The following is a 24,397-nucleotide window of genomic DNA, read 5'->3' as shown; positions in this document are numbered from 1 at the left end:
ACATAAAACGCTCTCTATTTGCTAATTTTCACTAAAGACTGCAATCAAATCTCTGCTTCGTATACCTTATTCTGCAAACATTTTCACATCTGAAAACTACAAAATAACAAGTAAATTTTGCACGTGAATGCATGTAAGCATATGCAGGTTTTGCACTGTATTACTAGTACAGTAAACACAAATTAAAGAATAAAAATTTGTAATATATTTTCTTGATATCAAAAAATTATATTTCAGTTTAACATATTTCTGATTTTCACTGTTTTTCCATTCAACAAGGCATTAAGGCATAAGCTAAGCTCTAGGCTTCCTGTGAAGCCTACACTTAAGTCAACACTATTTAAGCACATGGCTTATGGATGGAATATATCCCTGAATAATTAGATAAGTGGGGATATGATAAGAACTTACATATTCCTTCCTTGAATTGGGATCCTTATCCTCAGAGTGGCTGAACATGAACCTGAGCTGATCATGGCCAAGAAACATACTATCCAGGACAGTTGTCAGGCTGTTCTACAGTATATGTTTAAACAGGAAATAAAGAAAGAGCTGAGCAGTACTCAAAAGTTCATTTCAATAGTTTTAAGGTATAAAATACCCCAAAGATCTTATTTATTAATACAAGAATATGTTAGAAGAAAACCTTCAATGAATTTCCACAGAAAACCAGAAGAACGCTGCATTTTAATAACCAAAAACATTCAGTGGAAATAACTGAAACAGTGCTGGGTGGTCAGTTTGCCGTCTCTCCATGACAGCCTTCCCTGTGAATCATAATGGTTCCAGCGCCACCTTCCTCCTATTTTTGAAAAATTTTTCTCTTCCATGTGCTTTAGTTCTTTTGCTCTAAGTTTTCTTAGGACATAAAGCTGGGCATAAACACCTATGTGTGTATGGATGACAATTTTATATCTGTGTATATATATACAGGTATGGAAAAAACATATTTTTATATATTATAAAAACATGTAAGATCACTTACCTTACCTATATGACTAGTTCTCTGTTACATGGGGTAAATCAAATCTAGATACCCCACTGCCCACACAGGACTGGGTGCCTCTGTGCCTTGCTCCCCTGCAAGCCCAGTGCCAGGACAACTACTAGTTTCAGCACAGCATGAACCTGTGAAGCCAGCTCCCTTCCTGACCTGTGTTAACACAATGTGACACTGGAACTAGTAATCCTGGGTGGGCAATGGTACCCCCATGAAACCAGCCTGATATTCACAGTATTAGCTGGTTCAGCCAGATATGAAATAGCAGAACATAAATAATATTTTCAATTATGTGATTTCTATTTTCTTGAACATAAAAATGTTTTAGAATTTAATAAATCAACACTTTATTTTGATAAACTTACCTTGTATTTCCATGAATAGAAGAATTCTCTTTCCAGCTCTGAAAGAAGGATGGCCAGTTAAGGAACTGGCTGTTGAACTGCATTACGTGACATGGGACAAACTGACAGACTGGTCAGGTGAGCACCACTTTACTGGTCTCCAGTAAGACTGCACCACACAGGAAAGGATTTGTGAGTGGAAACAACAATCAGTTGTGAATTAATCAAACACTTCACTTCTGATCTGGGCCAAAAGCAGATTTCCCTTTTTAAAACAACATATTTTTATTTCAAACACCAATAATACTGTGAATGTTTCCTTGATTTTCCTAATATAAAAACAGAGTTAGACTATCATCATAAAATAAGACCACCAAAACAAACATCGGTTTCCTTTCTTTTAAGTCAGCTTGACACAGAACTTGTAAACCAACATCAGATAACCTGTCTGTTGCTCTGCTGTAGGGTTTTTTAATTTGTTTTTGTTTACTGTAACACCCTCACCCAAGGAGTGATCCTGTGAAAGTACTAAGTCCATTGAAGAACTAGGTTCCTTGTGCCCTCATGGTGATGCAGAAGCAAAACAAGAGCTTACACTGCCAACATCTAACGAAAGAAAATATAAATCTAAATGATATCACTAAACTGATCACACTATAAGGGGGTACATGCACACACCGTTTAGGTTACTTAATTACATTTTGTAAAAAGTTAGTTTCAACACAACAGCAGATATCCTAATTATCAGTCCCATGCCAATCTATTTCCAATTTTTTTAAAAACATTTTTGTTTTTTTTTTTTTGTTTGTTTGGGTTTTTTAACACAAAGTTCTAGGTGTTTGATTCAACTCTTTGCCTCTTCTAAACGATATAGGACATGCAGTTCAAAATCAATCTAATACCAGTGCTATTAATCTAAACCTAAATCTTGAAGTCAATGCAGTCATTTTAGAGCACAGCGAATCAGACTTTACTGAAGTCACTGTCAGACACAGAGCGAGTCCCTTTTCTCCCTCATATTTCTAGTGTGCATAAGCAAGACCAATGTGTCTATCTAGAAAACACCAAGGGAAAAACGTGCCAGTGTAGGCACTCGGTTGCTAAGACCACCCCAAACAGCACTGGTACCTCAGGCCTGAGTGTCCTTTTTACATTTCACAGGGTTCTTTTTCATCCTGGGAATCTTTTGCTGAGACCTTTGTCCAAAACCAACCTGCCAGTAGAGAGACCACGTGAAATCTAGCAAAAAATCTTTGCTGTAGTCACTTGAGATCCCAACTAGACACTTTTGGATCAGTACCTGAGACAGTCTCTTGCACTGCTTCAGAACTTAAGAACTCGTTACTTGTTGCAGTTCTCTCTGCCAGCTTTCACACCTGCACAGCCTCTCCAGAGGTCAAGGCCGGCAAAGCCAGTGACATACACACACACCCTCTCTGCTTTTGTACAGGTTACACAGAAGATACAATCCTGCCTACTGCCAAGATGCTAATTTTAAGCTTACATTTCTTATCCTTGAGAAGAAAATACATATAGTAATTCATACAGATTATTAAAAACTGAGGGGGGGGAAAAGGAAAAAATGAAAAATTTGATGTCTCCCTTCTATTTGTCACTGAAATCTCAATCCACCAAAAGACTCCTACCAAACTTACGCTTTCAGAAAATTAATAAATCTTTTATGCAAATATTGGGATACATATCAGTTCTGTAGGGTAGCTTGGGCATTTAAATCTCAAACTGGCAAGGCCCCTGTTGTGAGGAAAAAAAAACCCCAAGCCTTCTTTCCCCTCACTTACAGAATCTCTACTATGCAGTTAATACTTCAGGTATGGGAGTGTTTTCTCCTCTCTCCTTTGCATAACACAAGATTTCTTTGTTCTCTTTCATTGAGAGATTTCTATTGTTTCTGCATGAGAGCAGGACTTAACCTTCATGTGCGGAGGTTTTGCTACTGCTCCATGACACACCAGCCCCCCTTTGCTATTGCTCCACAAAACCAGCTGCATTGCAGTGACAACACCTGTGTACAGCTCTTGATTTTCAGCTGACAAGAGGGGCTACAGCATTTTAAGATGACAAGGTAAAATGTAGCACGAGGGCATTATTTCTACCCCTCTCAACAAACTTGGCTTCCTGCAAACACAGAGCAAGCACAAAAGCAGGGGGAAGAGGGGAGCAGGCACTGCCATCGCTGTAGGTTTATGCAGCAAGAGAAAAGGTGCACTAACACAGCCCTAACCAGTTTTCTGGCAGAAGCTGCCCAACATCGAGGGCTCTTAAAAAAGAAAAATTGCTACTTCCGTAGTGACATTAGCAGGATGTGAAGAATCCTATTACAGTGCGAAACCACGCTCCGGCCTACACGTGTTCTGCTGCTCCAGATCTACCACGTGACCTTGGAATCAGTCATTTCATCTTTCAGTTCATCAGTTTCCGTGTCTATAAAATGAAGACCCCAATTTCCATCAATCCCGCATTTCCAGGCTGGCAGTTCTGCAGGGCAGCACCTACTTCTCCCAAAGCGTCTATGCAGCACTTACAAAAGGGCACCACGACAAGAGTGGGAGTCTAAAACCACTACGAGGGCACAGGCACCACAACAAATAGTTCTGTGTCCCAGAAGGGCCCAGACATCCGTGCAGGATTTGAGATATTTAAGTTACCAGAAGATTCTGGGTACTTCTGCTGAGGACAATCCTCAGCAAACACGAGAGGAGATCCCTGGGTTCCAGACAGATTCTCCTGCAAGAGCCAGATCCTTTCCACATCCTAGTGCAACTCTGGAAACAGACACTTTTATAATAACCTAAAGCTTCTAGTACCTCATGGTTTATATGATTTGCTATCCCCATACTTTTTCTCCCCACATGGTGAAGGTAATGAGACTTTTTCCCAGCCTAGAATCGTGGCAGTTAAGATGTATAAAAAGAATTCACTGGTTTATCACACGAATTGCCAGGTGTTGGTGTCTCCTCGTACTGAGGAAGGCTTTCCCTGCTGTGCCAAGGTCAGCCTGAGATACAATGAGAACAGACGTGGTCAGGGAATCTCTGAGCACCGACGCAACACAAAAGGAAAAGGCTTCACATGCCCACCGAAGTACCCTTAAGAAAGGGATAAAAGCAGTGCAACCGTGGGCCACATTTTCCACTGGAGAACATTTATTTGTATTCCACAGAAAGCAAAACTATTTCTTTTGAACTTGAGCATAAAATAAACTGGGAAGAAAACCACTGGATACAAATAACAGAATAGAAAATGGTGATCAAGAGGGAATCATGATCAACCATTCACAACAGCAGCAATGCAGGTTAATGCCAGATCCTCTCCTATTTCGCAACTAGCTACAGGAAAAGATGTTCCTATTTAATCCCAACATACGTGAAACTCTAGATCCTCTCTAGGCAAGCACTCTGGCCTAACATGCCAGACCAGGCTGTGGCTTGGATTTGCTGCAGTAAGCCATATTAGTTTCTTTTCCTTTTAAAATGGCTAGTTTTATATTCTCCTTGCATTACTGAGCACAAAGAAAATCTGCACCATTAGCTCTAGAAGTGCTGGACTGCTGTTGCAAAAACAAAAGAAAAAAACCCACAACAACAAAAAAAAAACCCAAAAAAACATTTCATGTGAATACTAAGACAACTTAAGAGGTAGTGCCAAAAACTTGAGGCCTTCTTCCAATAGCTTGTGAGCTGCATAGAAGTTTGCCCTGCTTCTACTGAATTTTCTTTGATGTCATTAGTACATTTTTTTTGTCTGAGGTTATTAAAATAATAAAATATACCCACAATTCATTAAACACACGGTCAAACTCACCAGCTACTTGAGTCCTGTCATTACATGGCTGGAGGTTGCAATTTTAAGAGTCCACTGACTTCAGGAGACAAAAGTTTGAGAAAATGTTCTTATGATTAAAAACACTGACTAGAAAGTATAACATTGTAAGACTTAAGAATAATTAGATTTACTGTTGAAATAAAATGATTTTTTGGCTCTTAGTGGCTTCAGAGAACAATTACAATATATTCTCTAACTGGAATTTATGCAGTTACCAGCAAATGATCTGGTCAATGATCAGTCCTACCCCAAAATCGAAGTGTATATATACTACTTGCAATAAATAAGGGGTTTTGTTGGTTTGGTTTTGTTTTTAAGAATAGCAGTTTTCTACTCCTATTGACTAACTTCTATGGTAGTGTTCCTCACGTTTTTAATAACATATCTTCAAGAACTCATTCCTGCCATCATACCACGTGTTCAGTTTTTTCTGCCTTGCTGCATTATGAAAAAAAATCGTTTTAAATTACATCCGTAAATTACTGTACAAGTTTACCACAATACAGCATTTATACACATATAATTAGAGGGAAACCCCATAATCTTACGGGGGGCATCATTCATGTTCAGTAACAATACTTGACCTGAAGCTAACACGGTGACTGCGAGATGTTATTTACACTGGTATCTCAGATTCCAGTAGGCTAAAACACTGGTGCAGCAACACTGCAGCAAGGAAGCTTGTAGAGCTGTGGTACAGCTTTCTCTTTAGGACAGAAATAGCGTTTTTATGTCTGAACAACAGCTAGTATTGTCTCATTTCTTTCCCTTCTATAACAAAGCTGCACATCTTTCAGTGGAACCGACCTCTGCCAATTCACAACGCAGAATTTTTGAGAGAGCAGACAGAAAAATCTAACAGAACCCAACACAGAGACTGTGGAATCAAATCCCCACACAGATTTGTTCTCCAGCCCAAAGAGTTCATACAAACTACATGCGTAGTTGCTCCCCGGCCATCCTACTGAGACTCAAATGTCAGCAACTCCAGATGGTCAGAGAACGATACCCACAAAACCACTTCTAGTTGTTAAAAAGAAATCCTTCATCCAGCAAATAAAGACCTGGCACAGAACACCCATCAAAAACATCCCAGGGAGAGAGAACCCTGGGCATTTCTTTCACTACCAGCTTTTACAGCATTGCTACGTTGACCATATTTCATGCGCTTCCCACTTCACACAGCGCAGAGATGGCAGATTTTTCAGAACCAGAGGTGCCACGTTTTGTCATGCTACTTGAATAGCACAAAAAAGGGCAGAGGAAGAACACTGAGAAAATGCTACTGAGCCGTATCTTACTCTCTTCATGCTGCGACAGGTCTGAAAGCAAATGACAAATTTAGGTAACCTTGTTTGTCTTCATGCAAGGTGTTAAGGTTCAGAGATAAGTGCACCTGTGTTATAGTTGTGTGTCAAAGCTAAATTTAAGTCAGAGTTTTAAACTTCTCAAACGCATCTGAAACAGCAGAAGAACAGAAGCTTCCAACACTTGTTGTATTTTACAGTAGTCCGACGATAAATATTTCTGAAGTGGAAAAGCTTCCCAAGCACTTTTTCAGACTATGCTTCACGCCTTACAAATCTTGTTATTTGTTTTTAAATACTTATACCTGACATGGTCTTTGTCACATTGTGTATTCCATCAATGATATCCTGAATATCTGCACACACACATAACATCTCTCAAGGTTCGTTACAGGCCCACCTAGAGTCAGATGCCCCAAAAGTCTTCTAGAGATACACAAGTTATGCAGCTGCTCCTGCATCCCATTTTGATATGCTACTACAGCTTTAATTCATCCACATAACCGTGACACACAACACCAGCTGCCAACACTGGACTGCAACTAGTAATTACATGTACTAGTGCCATGGTTTTGGTGCAGGAGTTGGACTCAATGATCCTTATGGGTCCCTTCCAACTCAAAGATATTCTACCAATCTATGACATCTCTCAGAACCTTTTCCAGTGGCAACTCCACACAGAGCTGGAAAAAGCATGTGAAGACTCAACTAGTAAGATGCTCAGCAAGGACTAAAAGGTCAAAGCTGGAAAGACAGTCATTGCCACCACCTACTCCACTAAAATGCACTTAAAATATTAATTTTTAGAAAGATGCTTTAAGCCTTTAAGTCAAGATGTACATTCATCCTATCCCATTCCTACCATTTACCTGCAGTGGAAGCTGGTTGATACTTCTCATTCCAAAGAACCACCGCATTCGCTAGAAACTGGAATGCTGGTAAGTCGAAATGCACAGGAAGAACAATTAATGTCTTTTTTTTTTCAATTTATCACTAGCAAGAACAAAACCTATACTACTCAAGCTATATGCAAGCTCCATTGTTAATGCAGTCATATGGAAAATATAATGTAATTAATATCAGACTGTTCTCTAGCCTGTCTAGGCTAACTTCTGTGCAATTTTTACTTTATGACCTTCAATCTGCAAATGAACATTTTCATATGTTCACAAGCACAATTCAATTACAAAGAGAGAAAAACTGTGGCACCTAAAAACCAACAGCCCATTACAGTATCCTATGATGGACAATTTTAACTGTATTTCACCTATTGAAATGTGATATTACACGCTATCATATTGCATGCGTGGAAAATACGGCAGGCCTTCGCCCAGTTTCACTGGAGTCAGCAGCATGATCTTATCTGCCAGTGCAGCCCTACACAGCAAACAAATCCAATTCACAAACTTTAAAAAGAGAGCTAAGAGCACTCAGTGAGAAAGCCCAGTAAAAGCATTTGCCAGCTGAGAACGCATGTTGTGAAAGAAGAGTTGGTTACTCTGCAGCAAAGACTTTTTTTTTTCATAAAGATGAAGTTTCATTAGTTTTATGACTTTTTGGAAGCAACGTCTGACTCCTGTTGCAGTCCGGATTGCTGAGCATTTTTGAGCAGGAGACTGCAAACTGACAGTAGTTGAATTAATAATGTTATTAATATATTAAAAGATCTGAACAGCTTAATAAATAAATTTTACAGTGCTTTATGCCATGACAGCCAGTGTTGCAATCATGATTCCCTCAAGCCAGCTACACGTGTAGTTGCCAGGAGGAAATGGGAGTTTTGGCAAAAGAACAACCACCAGTTCACACACCAGCACTCAGAATCTGCCCCAGTCTGGGTTCCAACTAAAATATTCAGCTACAGCACTTGATCTGATAATCAATTTGGACTATCTTCAGGTTTCAGAACAAAGCCTACCACTAATAACTGGCTAATCCACACTACAGAACTATCATTTCCAAGATCTCCAGACATCCACTTGTCAGGTTGTCCTGGCCTCATGGATTCAAGGTTCCATTCGTAACACCAGGGGGTTGGAAAGATCCTTGAAAAAGAAAACAGCATTTTTTGGACCTTAATTCTGCAACAAGGGACAGATTCTCACAGCACACACAGGGCTCCAAAGGCATGCAAACAAGATGATAATTAGGTGGCTGACATACACAATAGAAAGGAAAAAAAAATATCACTGAAAAGCTCTCTATTTTTCATACTGAAAACTCAGTTCATCCCTACAATGAAAGATATGTTCAATAAACTGATTTCTGCAGTTAACTATACCAAAATCTGATGAGATAAACAACGGAGCAAAATAACACAATGACTGCTCAGAGCAATTCCTCACTGCCATGCTGTTTCTAATCAGAAGAGTCTCCAACTTCATACACAAAAAGACTCTAATGAACAAAAAAACAGCCCTTCATCTACAAAGACCAGAATTTTGGGGTCACTTGAACTGTATTTGCTTACATCAGCAATAAACTCTTTATTTAAGCTGAAAGTTCACGTACAAAACTGAAGAACTTGAAGAAGAATCAAGATATCTGATGACATCACACAGGACAGGAATTTACAGCTTCAGACACGCTTTTGATTTCAACGTGAGCTTTACTTGCAGAAAAGGGGAAAATATGACTTTGCTGATAAAACCACAGCTTCTATGCATTACACAAACGTACCTGAGTCAAAGGATTCCTTACTAGAAGGCCACAAACATTTTACAAAGTTATTAATTATTCATTCATTTTCAAAGGTAACTTCACCAACCAAACTCTGATTTAGAAACACTACGAGAAGTTTGACAGTTGGCACTGTTTGCCCTTTGATCCTTATTGAGAGACACCACCACAGCAGAACACCCTTTACTCTTGTCCAAACAATTAAAAAGAGGCATTAGCACAAAGCCATGAAGTTGCCCGAGGACTTGGTTTCACTAGAGATCTAGAATGTTTATTCCAGAGCCTTCTCCCCTGCAGTCTGAAATTCAGTAAACCAGCTCCTGATTCCAAGTTGTTTATAAGCCAGTTCAGTTTGTTTTCACTCACTTAACAACTGAACAGCTTACTATTTCTAAACATATTTAAACAGTACATGTTTGCAGACTCATCTCTGGTCCAGACATCTACAGTCAATCAGAGAAAACTGATGCAAGTCTTGTATTTTTATACATGCACTCAGACTATCAGAAAAAAGGCAATTAAGTTCATACAAAATGGATATTGAGGTGTATTCTGCTAAAATATCATTTGGTCAATTTATCCATCTCCAAATGGAGATGAGTGAATACTGGTAAGATTTTACATAAAGTTTAAGAACTATTTAATTGAAGCAATATTTAGAAGTCTGAATTACTCCTGACTTAAGATATTTAGTAAACTCATCTTTGTCCTTTCTTCTTTTATTACGAAAACCCTTCAACTAATACATTTGAGCACTGCTGTTCCCTCACAGTACTGTCTATGCACTGCCTATCTAAAGGATAATTAAGATACCATATTCCACTCAGTATCAGTTAAACCTCTCATTAAAGTTCTTCAGAACTGCCACATGGTGGAGGTAGATGCCTACACCTTGAAATGAGAGGCAGACATGATGTACTCGAACGTTTGATGTTAGTGCACACGGATTACCCAAATAAATATAATTCATTTTGAAAGTTACTAGCAAGCTAATTGAGGAGGGGTGGGAAGGGAAAAGGAGGACAAAAACAAACACTCTCTCCAATTTATAGAAGTCTTTGCCAAAAAAAAAAAAAAGTTGAAATTGTAGTGAAATTACCATTGAAACAATACAACAAATCCTTCTAGAATTTAAAACTGTGCAGACCAATATACTAAGAGAAGTGAATTAGATCCCTGAGTAATATGCTTGTGATTGAGGCAGACAACAGAACACAAGCATTCACGACAGTTCTATTTTACACTAAAGCCATAATCCTGTGAAAACTGTCGTCCGCAGCCTTACAAGAAACCCCATAGAACTGAAACCAGAACCGAGTTCCATGAGTATGTTACAGGTCACCAGCTGAACTCTGTAACTTTGGGTTTAATGTAAATTACATCTAGCTACAGCTAGAAGAGAATTCTTCCTTATTGCAGAGCAGCAGGGACACAGTTAACAAACAGGAAGAATTGGATTTTTCAATGCAATGCTACCTAACAACAGCAGCCAGCCTTGACAAGGTTTACTTGAAGACTTTCCAAGTGCCTCAGAGATTCTTCACACACGTACTTCTCAATACCCTCTGCCCTTTCACACACGGCCCCGGGATACTCATACAGTTAATGATGATATTATCAGGAACACACCGCAACCAAGCTGTGCAGTGGTTTGTGTAGGGGGGGACTGTGATGTTCTCATACCTCATAAGCCCAAGTCATCAATGCCAGGGTTTAACTAGTGCTCGACACTAAGACAACATATTAAGTCTTACCAGCAGAAGCCATACGAAGAGAATTTCTTCATGACACTGTCCAGAAGTACACAGATTTGTAGGTTCTAAACTTTCTTCTACCTCCAGAGCAAAGTAAACAACATCTGCTCCTCCCAAAGGCTTTAACTCTACAGAAAGCTGCTGCAATGACCTATTAGTAAAATCATTCCTAAAGCTATGAGAAACAAGAGAGTAAGGTAAACAACTGGGAAAAAAAACACACAACTTAGCAGTTTTAAACCTGGGACTTACTGGTAAAATAGGTCAGCCAAACTGCTGACTTTGGCTCCCACTCCTTCCTTATGTATTTAGCTTCAGACTTACCTGACCCGAGTTCAATCTTATTTTTCGTCACTTCACTAAACTAAATCCTACACACACTATTACAAGTCTGAAGTGCACCAGAAGTGTATTTTGCAAAGCAACTAGCAAACCAAGAATTTAGCTGAACTACCTGTTCTCTTGCTGAAGTCATCCGCATCACAAATATTTTTCACCGAGAAAAAGCCAGATGTATTCTGAGAAAACACGTCCAGATCTTAATTAGGTTTGAGCAGCTCCCTTTGATCAAAAGCAAAGGGATGAGTAGCAACCAATATTCCAAAAGCATCAGTCAGCAAATACAGTAAAATGCATCTCAGATATCTCTGAATCTGCCTGCATGGAGGTGACTTCTAAAGCACACAGTGAAGTACCAGGTGCCCTGAGGTAGAAACCTGACTTCTCACTGAGTGCTTTGGGGTTTTACTCAGGACCATCTCTAGCTTAATCCTGTAACCTGGATGCCCATTTGCATCCGAGGGGCATTAGGCTGCTCCAGGACTAATCTTTCAATCTAAATTTCATCAGAGAAGCGCAGCTGAACTGTGAGACCACGCTGCAGTGTGAAGCAAAGCACGGAAATATGACTGGATATTCACCTGACCAACACACTATTGACCCACACTAAAATGCTGATGTTGACCCACACTAGCACAGCCTTGGAATCAAAAGATTTTTGATTTCTAAGTATTGGAGAAAAAATTGCTCTCTTCCAGATGAAAGAGGCCTTTGTCTCGAAGACTATGAGCTTATGTGACACACAGTTACTTGAGAGGCTCATCTCCAAAAGAAAACTTCAAGGGGGAAGAAGTTCAATTTTTTTTTTTAAATCATCATTCAGCCAACACCTTAGAGAAAATTTCTTAGCAGACTGTTGAAATGGAAGCAGCTCTAGTCACTGACACATCACATTTTTCTATTCAGCTATTTCAACTCAGCATTTTATAGCTTAGAATGCTACAGTTGGTTACCTGTTGAGTGCACACCGCTGTAAAATACCCATGGGACGACAATTAAGCATTAGCTAGTTTTGACACTGGTTGTTCCTACTTCAGTAAAAATCAGCAGCACCTGCTCTGCTGAGAGATAACACACTAATAAACATTAGGCAGCATCGATGGCCTCGACATTAGCTCAGCACAAACCACGTTGATGCCAGTGGAGTAATTCTGGCGCCTGAAGAAACCCTGCCAAGCCTCTGCAGCCGGACGGGACAGAGCACACCCGGGCAGCCCCGTCACTCTCCCTGCCCCAGACGGTGCAGCTCTGGGAACAAGTGTGCTCCACTGCTGAGCGGCACCGAGAGCTTCACAACAAAATGGCAGTGAGCTTTCCAGATTAAAACATTACAAACGCATGAGCAACAACTGTCGCACACGAGGAAGTCAATAACACTGGTAGGGCTTTTCCTTTTGAAATCAGGGAAGATCATTTTTAGTATCAGTGTGTTCAGATCCAGTTATAGGTTCATCAGGTACTGCAAATAGTTTTTCCCAACAGAACTCACACTTGTTTAAAAAACAACCCAAGGAAAACTTAACTTTATTTAGCTTTATTAATAAAACAAACAGTTAAAAGGTTGCTATGACATTTAGAACATTATGCTAGAGATAATTATAAAGAGTAATGAATCCTAATAAAAAAAAGAAAATCACAAACACTAAGAACAGTCCCCGTGAGCCACCTCTCCAAGGAGTTTGTCTGCCAGAAACCACCTAGAAGGCAGGGGGGAAGAGGAAGAGAGAAAATAAAGAGAATCAGTCAGCATATAGTTGATTCTTTTAATACTAACCAGTTTTTTTCTTTTCTTTTCCTAAGTGCTACTGTATTTTGACAAAACATGTTTGAAAGATTCTCAAAACAAGACCTTAACCTCTGGAAAAGTAACAAATCTCGTTAATTGATTATTTTGTTTATTACTATTTTAGAGACTGAACAGACTTGAGTTTGTACTTGAACCACATCTTTAAAAAAATGACAGGAGAAGATCAAGGCTACTGTCACATTGAAGTTCATGTGTGTACAGCCTCACACAACTAAGGGGAGACGGCACAAAGAAACACACACTCCTGTTTCCCTTAAAATACCTGACAGTCACTCGTGGAAGCTTTATATGCTGTTGCAAGTGGTCTCACTGTAGAAATCCTCATAGTATCATTTGCAGGTTGTACTGGTGTGCTGACGGATTTTGTAGGTGGAGTGAAAACTGAAGACAGTGAGGATGTGGAGCTTCTTTCAAAGTTTTCCATCATACTCTTAAAAAGAGGGTTAATATAATGTAAACAAACACTACAAAGCAGTATTTCAACCTTTATTATCTAGAATTATCTATTATCTAGAACTGTTTAATAAAAAACATTCACATCTCAAAGTAAGCGAAGAGCACAGGTACACTGCCCACCAGTACAGAGCACACAAGTACACACCACCACACAGCATCTTCCTCACTGCAATCATTGATGGGTTGGATTATGCCATTGCAAAGTAGTGCAAGTTTGTAACCTGTTCACTGTATGTACTAAATGTCAGCCAAGTTTGAAACAGTAGAGCAAAAATAAATTGTAAGACTTGCAACAAACTTCAATCAGATGTCAAATCCATCATATCTGGTTTTCAATGGCCAGGAAAAGTTTGACAGGCTAATGCCAAACCTTCAATGGATTAGTCTCCAGAAATCTCTCTTGCCTCCACAAATACAGGTTAATGATTATTGGTTTATTTATTGACATTTGAAAGTGGACATTATCCACAAAAGACATCATGAGAATTCAAAAGCAACAAAGATCAGATGCCTGACAATTAAACACCTCAGCTCATTACTTGTAGAGCTTCAGCTTACAGGCAATTCAGTCCTTGATACAAACGGGACACCAAAACAGTAAATAAGGTCAGAAGAGATGGAAGCCCTGCCATCAGAAGCCCACAGAGGAAAGGGGCACTGAAGTACATTTGGTTCTGAATTTTAATCAGTATAAGAAACATTTCTAACTGATAAAAACTAAAGTAATTGCAAGCTCAACAGGGCTGCCTTCCCAGAATGGTTTACATTTGAAAGCTTACATTACTCTCTGGCATCACTTACCCTTAGAGGAGACCAAAAAAATAATCTGTGAACTATAAAAGAATGACTGTCATTTGCTTCAGCTCATGTACAGTACCCAATGCAACGTCCCGTGAGAATTAATGGTCAGGGCACTGTCCATGCCTAGAAACTAACGCCTCGTGATAAAATCAGACTGAAATACAGCCATGCCTACCCAACCACTACGTACAAGAGAGGGACTCGTTTTTTGTGGGGGCAGGTGGGAGAATAGGATCGGGACTGTCTTGCTAACAAATTTTCAGTCCGATGTACTAAGATAAACTGGAAAACCAGAATCAGATCAACAGTCACATAAAAAAGAGGGACAGTTAGGAGCAAGAAGAGTCTTCATCTGCCATCACATATCTATTGCAGCCCCTAAATGCCACAAATTCCAGTCTGGGAAGCTCTTATCTACATTGTCTCTTATGGTTTCACTTCATATCTTGTACAGGAATATAATTCTGTGCATTGTAACTTCCAAGGAGCACAGAGATGTCCCATAACGATCCTTCCCAGCAGGAAATCTTGTCAAACACTTAAGAAAAACTCATAGACTGTACCCATATAACTGAACGGCCTCTGCTTGGCAATTCAAAATGGAAAGAAATTAAAGAGGTCGGGGAAAACAAAGAGGAAGCCCAAAAGCAGAGTGCCTTATATTGAAATAAAACAGCTGTTAACTTACTTTGTCTACACACGGCTTGACACCAATCATGTGAGATTCACCAAAAATTCTTCCGTCTTTGCTTAAGGCTTTCCGAGCTTGCAGCTTAGACTGATATCGAATGTGCATCCAGTTTCCTGCGTTGGACATCTGTACGAGATCAAGTGAGAACTGTGAAATTCAGCCTTTTAAAGAATCAGCCAGGATGTTTTCAGAAATAAGTCTCAAACTAAGACATACCACGTGCTTTAGTATGTTTCCATACTGACCAAACTGCAGGAGAATATAGGAAGCTGATGCCTGAGGAAACCTGAAAGACAGAAAAAATACTCAAAAAATTATAACGAGTAGTTTAAGAGCTCTGGTGCTAAAGTATAACCCTATGAAGGGTTTTTAGAAATCCAAAAGACACCAGTGTGTTAACGTCATTTCAGAAGCAGCGACTTGAGGAATATAATCCTCTAAGCATTTTTACTTCACCACACACCTCAGTGGTAGAACGCTGCCTTTCTAACTTGAAAAAATTAACATGTAGCTTAAGTTAAGGTGCTTCACTAAAATAGATGCGTTTGCTGGCTTGAGCCACAGTTGTATTTCCAGCAGAACCAAGGAATGCCAGGCAACAGCAACGTCCAAGTACTTCTTTCCATATGTTGCAAAGACTTCACCCATGGTTTTTCCAATACTTTGGAAATCATCTTACCCAAATACAGTTACCCAGGTGTCATCAAGCTGATCTTCTGAAGTCAGGGAATCACCCTGAGTATAAAAAGGATCTCGCTGAGCAGGAGATAGAGTCATCTTCCTAGGCTGGCCAATTCTTGCAGAACTGAACATACGTGAAGCTATAAAATTGAAATGGCATTGTTTAACAAATTAATTTTGCAAGACAGAGAAGCTTAAGAGCCTAGAGTAAAAGAATAATTCCACTATCAAGCATTTCACTTGTAGATGGAAGAGTCTGATAGAGATTTATTTGCAGACACAGTAAGTCAATCCAGACTCCACGTCTGCAAGCACGCTAGTAAGTTTTAGGACTAGCAACCCAGCTTCCTCCTTGACCTCTAAACACCAGCAGCTTCATACAGAAGCCAAAGAGGAAGAAGACAGCAGAATTAAGCTTAGCAAGAAGCCATGGGTTCATAGACAAGACAGGAAACCTTATGAAGATGGAAGGCAACCCATCAATCTCAGCTGCTTCACTCAAGTACAACCACCTCTGTGCTCAGCTAACAACAAATTTTGAATCAGGAATAAGTAAAGTTGATCAAAATTCAGTCAGTCTCAGAGTGGAAAAGCATTTCCTATCCACAGCCACACACCTTTTGAAAAGCTAGTAAATAACAATGCAACTCCTTCGCAAATTAGCAAGGAGCTGAGGTAGCTTCAACAGTGATGATTAATGTGTATTAAGGAAAGCAGTAAGAAAGTGGATTATATATTTTGACAGGACATCTACCTGTTCCAGGAGCTGATGGTGCAGTTCCAACCAACAGCCTCCGTGTTGGAGAAAAGCTGGTCTGCATTAAAATACAGAAAGTAACAAATCAGTCTTACAGGTGCACTTCTCAGATCACAAGATCTCATTTGCAGGGAACTTAAGCATCAGGCAAGAATATCAACTGTTTGCCTTAAGTTACTCCTAACTTTTAAGAGTTAGAACAGACATTTACATGCATATTTAATACAAGATTATTAAATTTATTTGACAATGTTTTTACATTCTAGCACACAGCCTAGCAGACAGCCTGGACATCCAGTAGGCCTCAACTATCAGATTCTGGCATTTCCAGTTGATTACTAAGACTAAGAAGAGAATGCAGTTAACCTTCCTGATCAGAGGCTTAAATGCAAATACCAGAGATAGTATGGGAGTCTAGAGCAAACTACAGAAGGGAAGCACCAGAAGCAACAGGATTCAGGGTCTGTTTACAATATTTTAGCATCTAACAAGGAACAGCTCCTGGTATAGAAGAAGAAAGCTTATTTAGGCTTAGGGTGAGCTTTAGGTAACAGGAACTGAAAAATCCGTTACCTAACACCAATCACCTCTGCTTTGTGAAACCAAGTAGCTTTAGGTATCAATACTCAGACTCCTTATAGTTTGACTTTTTCAAAATAGGCATCTCACTATTGCTCTAGTACAGTAATTCACACATTCATGTGCATCCTAATGGAAGGGATGCCACTATCATCAGTGACCAGCACCTGATTTTCACTGTCTAAAGGGCTTAGAAATCGTAGGAGCATAACCCCCACTTGTGTTCCTCATCACTAGACTTACTTGCCCTCTCAACTGCTTAGTGCAACTGCACTGAAGGAAAGTATACTTTGAGATTTAGCTGCTAGTAGTTGTTTTCTTTTTCACATCAAAAGATTTCAATATCCAAAACAATTTTAGTGTGTTTTTAGCCTGAATCATGGCATTTCTTAGATACAAGATCAAACAAACTGGAGCACCTGTAGACCTAGCAACATGCATTCTGATAGCTGCTCATTTTTTTTTTTAAATATCCTGTCCTTTAAGACAGTATTGGACTCTGTCCTTCACAGAGAACTTTCAGAATAAACTTTTCAGAAGGCAACACTCCATAAAAAGACGGCTCATTCAGTGAAAGGCCTTCTCCTTGCATCACAAGAATCATGTTCACTGCAAAAGAACCTACTAACGCTTGACTGCTCCGTTGAGGAAAGTAGCAGAGCTTATTTTGAGAATGACCTTCTAGAAATTTTCCTGTTACTCTCTCAAAATTAACCCCACCTCCCTGCCCAAATTTTGATCAGATATTTTACTCAGTACAAAATGCCTTCCATTTCAGTAAGTGCCTCTGTTGCCCACTAAAAGATAAAGCATATTTGGACCCTTCTGGCAAACAGCAGCCCAATATATTTACAAGAAGGTGAAAAGCTGCAACAAGTCCGCATTTGTCACGTACAAAGCACAGCAGAGGCATGATTTGCATGTTTCATTCTCTACAGTATTGAAAATCAGTAACAATAGGAGATAGCTCCATGACTGCAGCTCTCATTTAGCCTACACAGGAACAGGAGCACCAAACACCCAGACTAAGCACCATCTGAAGACTCACCAGTCATTTTGCTACAGCACTTTATACAACTGAGTTAAAGAATTCCCTGAAGCTGTAAGCTACCTCACAACTTCTGCTAAGGACAGGCCAGGACATAAGCCACTTACTGGTCTTCTTGAGGCTAGAGGCATTGACGTACGTCCAAGACTGGATAACTCATCATACTTTCTTCTAACTGGTGGGGCACGGCTTTTATCTTTATGCGTAGGGGCTACTGGTTGTGAGGGAGATCCTTCTGCAATTAAAAGAAACAAAGAGCATGAGAAAACTTGTAATTTTACTCCACTGCTACTTGTTCTTGAAAATTCAACAGTAAATTCAGCCATGAAAGACTGTTGATGGTTTTACTGGGGGTCTGCAAAACCATCTGGCCTACCAAACTGTTCAGGTTTGAATGTTCTACATAAGAATGTCACATACGTGTCAGAAACTGCCTCCTTACACAAGGATCACCTAGAACTTTTACACCTCTTATGAGCCCAGTACATTCACTATTTACATGCACTTGTTCTCTTTATGAAGCTCTGAGCACAGCTACATCTTCCTATTCTAAGGCAGGTTAGTAGTGTACTTTAACTGCTCCAGAGACTGACTTCCCCGTAGCAGAGATGCAAAAGCAAGGTTTTTAAGACATGAGACAGTTACAGGCTGAAGAACCGTACCAAAATGCACACAGACATTGCACATGCTGTCACATTCCCACTGCCCAAATTCCTTTCCTTCCCATGAAATTTCGTACTAAATAACAATGTAAGCTCTTGCGAGCAGGGACTGGCTTCCACTAAGACATGCTGAAGTTAAGCCAGCTGCTCTCCCAGTTGTAAACTTTGGGACTTCCACTATAACAGAGAATTAAACTGACTGAAAGATCTTGATTTATCTCTAAATATTTTGGGGGGGGGGTGGGGGGGTGGGAAGTAGTGTGACTTAACAGTTTTCACTTGCAAAACATTTGGAAATTAAGCTTTTCCAAAGTACTTTTCAATCCTAAATTCCGAGCTTCAAAACTCCTCTCTAAACTGTTCAACACATCCAAGAACTGTTACAGTGTGTTATATAAAGCACTCTCCCACCAAGGGTTTCAGTTTAAGCGATATACTTAACCAGTCACTTTGGGAGGCCTGTGTTAGTATCTTACTGGTTCCCTTTCTTAGATTTGACACTCTGAGGCTGTAATAAACCCTTTCAGAAACAATTAGGTGAAATTCACATGACTACTTTCAATTTCATAACTATTTCCCTAAGAGGCTTGTATGTGGGGGGGACAGACAAAAGCAAGAAGCAGGAGACCAACAGACCACCAATCACAGAATATCTCAACTTGGAAGTGACGACCCATGAGGATCATCGAGTCCAACTCTGCTTGAAATTGAAAGAAAACAATATCTAAAATTATCTTGCAGTACTTTAATCCTCAATTTCTCCTTCAAAATGACCAGCATACTAACACCACCTGATATTTAGATTACGCCAACTGATTTAATACAAAAGCCAAGATCACCCATGACAGGAAATAAACCAACAAAGCTGCTAACTACTCACTCATACTTCTCAGAGAAGAAAACAGACATATCACCATCTTAGAACCATGGGTAAGAACTTTTTCTAGTCCCATCAGTTAGGGGGTTAGAAAGAGATAAGCATCTACAGCTAGGAAAAGTCACTACTGTAGCCCAGCTACAGCAGACATCAAAACTGTCAATACAACCACTAGATACTAATTAAGAAGTATTCTTGAGTTTTTCTCCATCCAGTTTTCAGAAGTCTGTCAACCTGTGACTTTTTAGAAGTCATTGCAAATAGATCAGCAGCTTGCACAAACTATGTTTAGTTTGCCAATAGACCTCTCTGTTTTAAATGAAGAGAAAATATTGATGGCTGTATATGTAATTGACTTGTAAAGAGCTGTAAATATTGATTTTATATTAGGAGAGGTTCACATTACCTTCCCTGTAAAAGCAACCTTTCCTGTTCCAAAATTGCTATGTTTAAAACATCTATTAAACTTAAGTCTGCTTTGAAAAATTTAGCCAAACTCCATTGCATATACCTGAGTTCACCATTTATCCAGTGAGTTGTGTTCATTTATAGCAAGTTACAAAACTACAAGAATTCAAGTCTGCAACAGTCATGTAGAGCAATAAGACAAACCAAATTTTCACTTTCAGGACAATTTTTCAGCATTTAATGAATTCTGACCTGCAAGTAGCGGAGACCTCATTTCCATCACACCAGCTGAAGGGCCACTTAAAGCACGTGGCTGCGGAGTCACTGGTGCAGGTAAATCACCCATCAAGAACCCTGGAAGAAACTGAGCACTGGCTCCTGGTTTGGGAGATGTCGGAGAGCCAAGAGTCATCGGCTCAGCTCCTGTGTTAATGAAAACAACATTTAAAAACATGCAAGAAGGCAAGTGATCTAGTCTTTTCCATTGCTTAGACAGTGGTCCTGTTAAAGAAACACGAGCCAAAACACGGGCAGTGACCACGACAGCTCTGACCATTTATTTTCCAGCGAGCAAAGCCTCGCACAACCTGGCATCGTTTGCAGCTACAAGAACTGCCACGCTAAGGCTTCGTTCTTAAACCAGCTACTGTGGTTGCGGCTGGATCCCCGGTTTTGGCAGTAACTGTGGGTTTGGGGCTGTTTTAAAGGTGTTTCTTACGTGAGAGCAACGACGCCCGGGCTGGACCCTCCTTCCCACGCCGGCCGGTTCCGCGGCCCGGCCCGGGGAACGCGCTCCGGCCCAGCACCGCGGGCTCACACCGGCCGCCCCGCGGCCGCCCCGCGACCCTGCCGCCACGGCCGGCCTCGCCGCACCCCGGAGCTGTCCCTGGGCCTCGGGGTGCTCCGCATACGGACGCGGCACGGCGGGGCACCGGCGCGGCGGCTGCTCGCTGTAGCCCCGCGGCCCCTGTCACCCTCCGCCGGAGGAAGGTGCTCATGGCGTCGCGGTCTCCCGTCACCCGCTTCACCCCGGCGGCGTCCGGGCTCCCCCCGCCCGGAGCAGGGGCTCAGCACCAGCCTCAGCGCCCTGACGAGGCCAGAGGACCGCGGGCAGCGCCGGGGGCAAGAGCCGCGCAGCCGAGGCCGGACGGCAGCGCCCTCGGAGGCGCCTCGCGCTGCCCAACGGCCCCGCACGCGCGGGGCGAGGCGGCGCCCGGCAAAGCCGAAGGAGGCAACGGCGGCGGGAGGCCGGCGGCGGCCCCGCAGCGCGGCTCAGCGGCGGCTCCATGGCGACGGGAAAGGGCCGACGGCGGCTCCGCCGGGCGCCTTCAGGCGGGCCGGAGCTGCCTCCCGCCGCCGTGTCAGCGGCCCCGGGGAGGGCGCGGGAAAATGGCTGTCGGTGCTGCCCGAGGCTGAGGGCGCACGCGGCCACCCGCCCCTGACGGGGTGTCTGCGCTCGGCCCCCCGGAGCTGCACAGTAACAGCTCTTCTCTCACCCCATGTCCCTTTCCCAACTGAGGAAGGAAATTGGGAAAAAGAGGGAGACTCGGGGGTTTAAATTAAACAGATTTAATAAAATGAACCAATATAAATGCTAACACAAAACACACAAAAGTGTACTTAGCTACAGGTTGGAGCAAGTTGTCCAGGAATAGGAATCGTCATCAATGAAGAAAAAAGGAAGACCAGAAGAGAGGAAAGCAAGAAGAGCCTCCTGTCTCTCACGCAAGCCCTCCCCTTTATAGTGAACTTGATTGCTAATGATACAGAACACACCTGTGGGCCAGCCTGGGTCAGCCGCCCTGCATTTAACTGCTAATGGCCCTGATCACCATGGCTGGCCACAAACTGAAACCAAACCCCAATGAAACCAGGACAGGATTTCACACCTTATTCTGTATCATTTACATCAAGTCACTACTATTTTCCCCATCCCTCAACATACATACACATCCACACACATTCTCTCCAGTCCATGGGCCATCCCTCCAGTAAGTCTATTAAATCAATTCAGTCCATATCCGTGGGTTCCACTCCTCATCATAGTCTCTCAGGGCAGGAAAAACATCGGTGTGGGATCCACTCAGTTCGGAGCTCGGGACCAGGCCTCAGTACGGGGTTATGGACTGTTGAAGCTGGGCACAGCAGGATGGTGTGTTGCATCTTGATCTTGCAGCGCGTGTATCTGCTGCAGCCCATGTTCAGGGTCTGGGGTGATTCTTACTATAAAAAATGACACTTGGCATCATACAGTTATTGGCTATTCTCGCCCAGAATTAAATCTCCTTGGGGTACACATTTAACTTCCCCATCCTCCTGCATCATCCACCAGGTGCACCCAGGTCCTTGAGCAAAAGCAATTCCACACACAGGTTTTCCTTTGCTCAAGGCAGGAGTAATCCCAACTGTCTTCCCCAACATATTTCTCGCATGAACCACAGGGACTTTATCCCCCTCTACAGTGCGCAACATCTCAGATTGAGCAGGACCAGCCCGACTGATAGATCCCCTGGTACTAACTAACCAGGTGGCCATCGCTCAGTGCTCATCCCCATTTTTGAATGCCCCAGCACCCATCGCTTTCAGTGTTGTCTTCAACAGCCCGTTACATTGTTCCACTTTCCCAGTGGCGGGTGCGTGGTAGGGGATGTGATATATCCACTCAATACCACGCTCTTTAGCCCAGGTGTCTATGAGGCTATTTCAGAAATGAGTCCCATTGTCTGACTCAATTCTTTCCAGAGTGCCATGTCACCACAAAATCTGCTTCTCAAGGCCCGCGATAGTGATCCGGGCAGTCGCATGAGGCACAGGGTATGTTTCCAACCAGCCGGGACTTGCTTCCACCATCGTGAGCACGTAGTGCTTGCCTTGGCGGGTGCATGGAAGCGAGATGGAATCAATCTGCCAGGCCTCTCCATACTTATATTTCAGCCATCGTCGTCCATACCACAGGGGTTTCAGCCGTTTGGCTTGTTTAATTGCAGTGCATGTTTCACATTCATGGATGACCTGTGCGATGGTGTCCAGGGTCAAATCCACCCCTCGGTTGTGGGCCCATCTGTATGTAGCATCTCTGCCTTGATGGCCTGATGTATTATAGGCCCACCGAGCTACGAATAATTCACCTTTATGCTGCCAGTCCAGGTCTACTTGGGACACTTTAATCTTAGCAGCTTGATCCACCTGCTGCTGGTTTTGCTGTTCCTCAGTGGCTCGACTCTTGGGGACATGAGCATCTACGTGACGTACCTTCACAACCAGCTTCTCTAATCGGGTAGCAATATCCTGCCATAATTAGGCTGCCCAGATGGGTTTTCCTCTGCGCTGCCAGTTGTTTTTCTTCCAGTGCTTCAGCCATCCCCACAGGGCATTTGCTACCATCCACGAGTCAGTATACAGGTAGAGTCCAACGCCTTACCAACCATTTCTGTGGATTCGTTAGATGGTTTTTCCACAGCGGAGATGATGGCCCGTGTGGAGGAAACGAGAGTGTCTGCATATTGCCACATACAATTATCTGTGTCGCCCACCATTGGTGCGTCGGCATCTGCCCAGCTAAATAACGCTAATGAGTTGCCATATGACGGTGGCGCGGTCTGTACCCACTTGCGCCACATGGGTCTGGTAACCTTGAGTGCATCTGGATCTAGTGGCGTCTGCGGGTCATCCAGGTCAGCAAAAATCAGCTCCCACACAGCTATTTCCCTGAGATTCTTAACCCTCTCTCAATGGTTGTCCACTTGCCTGGGTGGTATATGACATCATCCCTAAAGGGATACCTGCTCCTTACGCTTTGCAGGAGTCACCGCCAGAGAGTGAGGGGCTCTGCACCACTTGCAAGACCCCTATCAATACCCACTTCTCTAGCCGTTGGTCCCAGCTGCTTGGCTTCACTACTGTCTAGCTTGAGACCATTGTCTCCGTTATCCCAGCAGTGGAGCAGCCAAGTACCAAGCTGCTCACCGTCATGACGGCTGTAATCTCTACGTATGTCTCGCAGCTGACTCAGGGATAGGGATAGAGTTGTTACCTCTGGCTCAGCTTCCTGTGATGTCCCTGGTTGGCCACCACGACCTGCTTTTTTTGTGGTTTTCATCTTCTATACAGAGGCGACCGATACCGGCACTGGTTGAGTCCCTAGGTGAGCCGCATCACCCATCACTGGGGGCTGATTAGCTGCAGCCCTTGTTGCCAAAGTCTGGGTCATCACAGCAAGTGCTGCCTGGAGTTGGGTGATCGCAGCGCCCAGTGCAGAGATCTGAATGGCCTCTGGGGTAGCTGGGGTGCCTGCTGTAGGGACTGGCAGGGTCTGAGTATCTGCGATTCCAGTTGTGGGGACCGGGGCAGCTGCGGTGTTTGTT

The 24,397-nt window shown here is 42.3% G+C and overlaps 1 protein-coding gene across 1 annotated transcript; it reads right to left on the bottom strand.

The window, feature by feature from the left end:
* Positions 1-7,594: 7,594 nt before the first annotated feature.
* LOC137667312 (nucleoporin NUP35-like) lies at positions 7,595-20,627 on the bottom strand. The gene is made up of 11 exons (XM_068408011.1): positions 20,621-20,627; positions 20,286-20,456; positions 18,194-18,321; positions 16,457-16,517; positions 15,701-15,842; positions 15,238-15,307; positions 15,019-15,147; positions 13,336-13,503; positions 12,908-12,963; positions 10,928-11,102; positions 7,595-7,636 (listed from the first exon to the last, which is right to left on the bottom strand). The coding sequence occupies exons 1-11, from the start codon at positions 20,625-20,627 to the stop codon at positions 7,595-7,597; spliced, it is 1,149 nt and encodes a 382-aa protein (XP_068264112.1).
* Between the last annotated feature and the right edge of the window lie 3,770 nt (positions 20,628-24,397).

The sequence above is a fragment of the Nyctibius grandis genome, chromosome 9 (assembly GCF_013368605.1).
Source record: "Nyctibius grandis isolate bNycGra1 chromosome 9, bNycGra1.pri, whole genome shotgun sequence".
NCBI classification, from domain to species: Eukaryota; Metazoa; Chordata; class Aves; order Nyctibiiformes; family Nyctibiidae; genus Nyctibius; species Nyctibius grandis.
This window is presented reverse-complemented; position numbering and strand designations above follow the sequence as displayed.